Genomic DNA, 6,000 nt, shown 5'->3' on the forward strand with positions numbered 1-6,000 from the left:
ACAGCCACCTGCAGCAGACACTCTACATTCACTCCTACAAAAGACTATTTTAAGGCTTGGAACGCATTATTGCTTTTTCCATTCATTGTCATGGGAAAAATCGATTTAGATTTCGAACAAATCGCTTCTCGAACGGCCATCTGGAAAGGACTGTGGTCGAGAACCAAGGTACCACTGTACTTAGTTGTAAATAGCCAGTAACTAGGGTGTTGTTAAGGGCGAACTACATACTGTAGCTGTCATCACATGCTAGCGTATACATGCTAATGTATATACATGCTTTTTAAAATTCGTGGGTGAGACGTGTATTAATGGTTAACAGGTGAACAGTGTTACCAAAGAAGATATTGACTTCCGAAATGAATTTACCAATGTCAGCAGTCCAACAACGTCCTGGTTAGCGTCAGCCCACGATCACAGGGAGGCAAAGCATACCATTTTCCAGCAGGTCTGTCAGACTCAAATGTGCTAACCACAATTTCTACTGGTTGCGGAGCAATAACACGAGTATTGAAGAGCAACTAATGTACAAATCCAGCTTTCCTGACTCTCGCATATTTCAAATCTTGAAGTCCCTCATCATGAAGATGCTTCATTTGGAAGTTACTGCTTCATAAAGTCACTGTCTCCATCGCAAGTCTGGACCACCTCCTTATTGGATCCAGCCATGACTGAGACACGTCTGCATCAGATCACAGACGTGATGTTTTAGGTGAGTAACACACACTCAAACAGAACCGTGTCTTTGCCATTTCGCCAGTATTGAAGACAAAAGCTTTTGCGTGACATATTTGGGAGACAGATTTCAGTAATGCATAGAACTTTAACCCTGCACTTCCCTCCCTCTCTCATGGTTTTAAGTTTGTTTTGGGTCCAAAACTCTCCAGAACAGTGCATGTCGGCTCCTTTGGACAGATGAGGAAGTGGGGCCTTGACTGTAAGAGATTTTAACTCTCTAGTGTGCAGTTTATATGACATATGACAGCAGCTGTCAGCAGAGGCAGGCTGAAGGTTTCCTCCCGACCAATCACAGCAGAGTGGGTGTGACCTGGGAAAACCAGATTTCAGCTCCTGGGAAACGAAGCCTTTTCATTGGGTGGGGCTGATGCACATTTTGTAATGTGCATAGTAATGTACATAAATCGACATCGTATTCAGGGCGCCTTCCTCGAAACACGAGACACACTTTCTCCTCGAAGTCCACTTTCTCAGGTTTTCCTTTTATTCGATTTCTTTATTTTGTGTGTGTGTGTTTCCAGATTCATTCGTAAGAAAATGTGCTGCCCAACGGCAAAACTTGAACTCTGATGTTCATGAGGCATGATGCCACTGCTTTGAAGTCGAGGTTATCCAGTTGTTGGCGCACTTTAATATGCTGTGGAATTCAATTTCTTTCCAACTAATACAGATTTAAAGCACTCGCGGAACTAGAGGGGCCTGGAGTTTGAGACGTTACACAACTGCAATTGAAAAAACATGCAGGTTTTGGACCAAACCAGAACTCGAAGCATGATACTGGTGGGTTAGTTTGACATCAGTGACCCATCTTTTGAAAAGGTCTACAAGTCTTCTTGAATTGAAAATGACAACCTATTCAGTAATAACAGTCAGTCATGGGAGTCATTACTAATAATCTTCACACAAACTGCAGCACTGCATTCATAAACACAGAGGAGCATCAGTGGGCCAGTAGGACTAAGGATGTAGTTGGTGGCGATACCAGGCAGCAGACATCCAGTGTGGTTCATGGATGAGGTAAATGATCTAGATCAGTGGTTCTTAACTTCTTATGGTTGGGCCACAAGCGCCCCCTAGAGGGCCGCTAAAGGTTTTTTGCCACGTATGGTGGCAGTAGTGGGTCATTGAATTAACTTGACAGCTGCAAATGTGTGATCGTCACCAACTATGAAGAAGGTCTTCATATGAAATTCATATAAAAATCATTAAAAAAAAAAGTGATGGCGCCCCCAACAGTTAAAAACTGTTCCCCTGTTGGAGAACTTTTTTCTGCGATACTTTCATTACACTTAACTTCTTTACAGTTTATTAATGAAAGAGAGGATATTTTATATTTATTTATTTTATTCATAATTGCATTCATGACGTACAGTTTTTTTAATTTTCTCAACACTTTGCATCAAGGTTTTTTTTTTTTTTTTTTAGTAAATTTGATGAGCATGACTTGCATCTGGTTCTGCTGCTGGTTGGACTTTTCGATAACAAATATCTTTGCGCTGATCACATGGTTTCATGTCATTTCAAAAGGTTTTGGTTTGTTTACATGTATGGTTATTGAACTCCTTGAATGGGCCCCGAGATCCAAAAGGTTAAGAACCCCTGATCTGGATCAATATAGGTTAAAGTGGAGGAGAGTTGAAGTCAATAGCTTCTAACAAACCCTGTTAATAAGATAGACGTATCGGAGGAGCAAGGCGGGAGGTGGGTTGTGAGCTCCTCATCGGACTCAGAGAGTATAGAGGTTTAAATACACACTACGACGGCCTTCCAAGTGAAACAGCTTGTTAGCACATCTGCCGGGAATAACAATTTCAACCCTGACCTTATTCGTAATCCGGGCATCCAGTTATGAAAACTGTCAAGGTCGATATTCAAGGCTTTCTCAAGGAACTTTTCCTTGGAAATCAATAATTACTGGTGTGACGGAAAGTGAAGCGCAACCTCACATATAAAATGCTGGCAACCATCTGGGGCCTGTGTTCGACCAAATAAATTATTGCTTCTCCCGTCTGTCCTTCCAGATGTTGGTCTGCTCTAAAATTTTCTTTCACTCAAGGATAAACCCTTAAATTACCTCCTCATCCCCCGCGTCTCCATCGGATGGCAAAAACCTGACGCCCTCCCTTTACATGTTGTGTTTCCCAAATGAATCAATATGTGGAGTGAAAAATGGAAAAGCGGGAAAAGCAATCACACGGGGGGCGTTGTAGATGAAGTGTAGATGATAAGACGCTTCAATCATAAAACACATCAATGCACAATCATCTATATCTCGCAGTCAATTTAGACTTGAACTTGAATCGGTTCATTGCGAGGAGTCAAGCGTGCGGGAAAGACGGATCGAAATAACAGGCACCAGATTTTAAGGTGATGATAAAGGATGGAAAAGCAGAGTCTAGTTTTGTTATTCAATCATTTCTGCGAGTGGAAATGCCTCAGAGAGGTGAGGGGGAGATGTCGGGGGGGCATAACTGAACATGCTTAGATTAGATTGATCACACCGCCAGGGTGCAGCTGAGGAGCTCAGACATGTCTTCAGCTGTTTCCTGATCATAACTGTTTGGAAGTTCTAACCAATGAGAGAAGTTCAGATGACTTGCCTCTGAAACTGTGAGGCGCTGACTCTCATGGTCTTCCTTGTGTAACTCTCTAACACCCAGCGCTATAAATTCGTCTCTCCCTTTTACATAGATTCGACGGAGACAAAGAAGCGTTTTTATTTCTTACAGAACATTTCCAGAACAGGGGAGTCGCAGGGAGTGAAGCAGAGACGGGGAGGAAAAGAGCTGACAGAGGAGCTATTGATAAAACCGAGTAACAGTAACGGTCCTAGCGCACATGGAGAAGGTTCACACTCCCCTCTGAATCACAAACCGCCCTCTGATCTCCCTCGGTCACAATTTTCCCACCACCGCAAATCTGCTGCCACTGACACACAGCATCAATCCGCAGCAAAGCCATCTCCACAGCAACTGCGAGTGTGACTCCACGAAATCATCTCTCACATCCCTCTCTCTGTGCTCTCTGCACATTCGGCCCCGGCGCCTCTTCTCCGTGACTCAGAAGTGAGTTTCCAGCCACTTGTTCTCAACTGTATGGGTTTTATCGTCCCCGGTGAGCGGTCCACACTCGAAGGAGCAAGACTGGAACCGGTTGGAATCATCAAACATTTATTTTGAACCAGATTTGTTGACTTCGACGATGAGAATATCTTCACAAGAAAATAGGCCCCACACTGCAGAAGCCTGGCCTCTTCCCCAGCTGTGATTCTTGGTCCAAATCGGACACTGCACGCACACACACGGACGGTACATTTATAGCTTGTTTGCAAAAACATCAGAACGATTGTCAACGCTCTGTCCTGGTTTCTATCAAGCAGACACCGATGCCGCCATGCAAAAACTGTTTCTGTTTGCCAACTTCAACTAGAGAGTGAGAAGTAAAACCCCAAGCTAAAACACAGATGCTCAGCTGTCCTTAGTAGTCTGATAATACACAACTTCCAATGAGTTCGCAACTTGAATCGTGGAAGTTTATTCCCTTATAATAGCATCATTGTGACTCATATGAGCCTGAAATAGACAAGTTATGCATCAGTCATCACAGGCATATTTCAATGCCAATTCCAAAACAAAAAATAAACAGATGAAAACTTTTTTTAAAAGTACAGAGGCACAGCATCGCATCTTAATCTGAAAAATTTCTGACCAAAGCAGTGAGTATTCGTAGTAAAATGGTGACTAATAACTGGGAAAGCAACATCCTTAAGACTGAGTGTGGGTTCCATTGAAATTATTCATAATGAAGTGACGTAGCAGCACGGACTGGAGTGTTTTAAACCAGGGTTACTTGGGTGACGTCACGTCTCGGAAGCTCAGCTTCGGTAGCAACCTGCCCAACCAGTCGAATGTTCACTGGGGAAATCCACAATTTTCGTCTGGAATATATTTCCTTTAGGAGGCATTAAGTGAGAAATAGACCTCTGGGCAAGCAGGGAAGTTGCTCTAATCTGATCTAGTCGAATAAACAATGAGCCGGGGAAGGTTTGGAATGGTATATGACTAGGAATCCCACAGAGTTTGGCCAACATTTGCCTCCTGAATTCAACATTTTAAGTGTTCAACTTAGTAGTTAAGTTACTTTAGATGTTGGATAAAATGTGTATATGCCTAAGAAAATATTTTTTTAATGTAAAAAGCTGCATAAGGAATCTGTACAAGCAGTCTATACACTTGAGGGCAGTCATGAAAGCCAGACTGAAGGGAAAGTAACTTTGCTGGTATGAGGCGAAAGTTAACACTCGTCATCGTCAATTTGAAGAGGGAAGCGGCTGTTATTCACCGACGCACGGCAGCCATGTTAGATTGCGAATCAACGTCCACAATCCGCGACACGGGGAGACCGACTTCTGAACGCACGCGCGCCCGCGCGCGCAACACACCAAGTTGGTTTCAGAATGAGCCCCCTTCCTCCAGCCCGCGTCGCTCGCGCACACGCACCTGCGACTGTTTAGATCCCCAACACATGCGCACACCGCGGACGCGCGCACGCACACGCTTCCGAACTCACCCTTGGATGAGGCGAGATCCCCGATGAGCATCCCCACCAGCAGGAGGAGCGGCAGGTCGCGTCTTGGCCGGCCGGATGTTCTCACTGTCCGCTTCACCTGCAGCGTCTGCGCGGCTCCCAAATCCGTCATTTTGCGGCGAAATAAATCCACGCTGGCTTCAGTCTAGAGAAGCGGAGGGGGGTCAGTGGGACGGACGCCCCCCTCCTCCCTTTAATTTACCAAAAAAAAAAAAAAAAAAAAAAAGAAAAACTCAAAAGAAAAAGGCAAACAATCAATCACGAATATCCCACAGAGGAACGTCCATGGTAACGTTCGGACCGGACAACCAGGGCTGCGAGGACGCGGTGAGGTCGGGCAACGCGCCACGAGTGTGAGCGGTCATAGCAGAGAGCGGAGGAGAGAGATGGAGAGATTGAATGAAGGAGGCGAAGGTAGACGGAGTCAGCAGGTCCGCACTGAACGGAGAGCGAGCGACGACTGAAGGGGAGAGAGAGGAGGAGGGAGGCAGCGTGGGAGCGCGCGCGAGAGAGAGAGGGCCAAGACAGAGAGGCCAGTCATGGAAGTGAAAGAGAGAGGAGGGATGGAGGGAAGAGATGAGGAAAATGGGGATTTGTTGTGATGGAAGTGGAGGAATGGAACTTTTTATGGGTGAAACAGACACATGGCTGGGCCCCGCTCTGGAAGAACACTGC

General features: G+C 45.1%; 1 protein-coding gene across 2 annotated transcripts in view; it reads right to left on the bottom strand.

Moving 5' to 3' along the window:
* LOC128758487 (CUB and sushi domain-containing protein 1-like) overlaps window positions 1-5,768 on the bottom strand; it is a 432,079-nt gene extending 426,311 nt beyond the window's left edge. For both annotated transcript variants that reach the window (XM_053864463.1, XM_053864462.1), the window contains exon 1: window positions 5,308-5,768. In XM_053864463.1, coding sequence (XP_053720438.1) covers window positions 5,308-5,437 — 130 coding nt within the window. In that variant the 5' untranslated portion in view covers window positions 5,438-5,768. The remainder of the gene's footprint in view (window positions 1-5,307) is intronic.
* Window positions 5,769-6,000: the final 232 nt, after the last annotated feature.

This window comes from Synchiropus splendidus, chromosome 5, assembly GCF_027744825.2.
Source record: "Synchiropus splendidus isolate RoL2022-P1 chromosome 5, RoL_Sspl_1.0, whole genome shotgun sequence".
Taxonomy (NCBI): Eukaryota; Metazoa; Chordata; class Actinopteri; order Syngnathiformes; family Callionymidae; genus Synchiropus; species Synchiropus splendidus.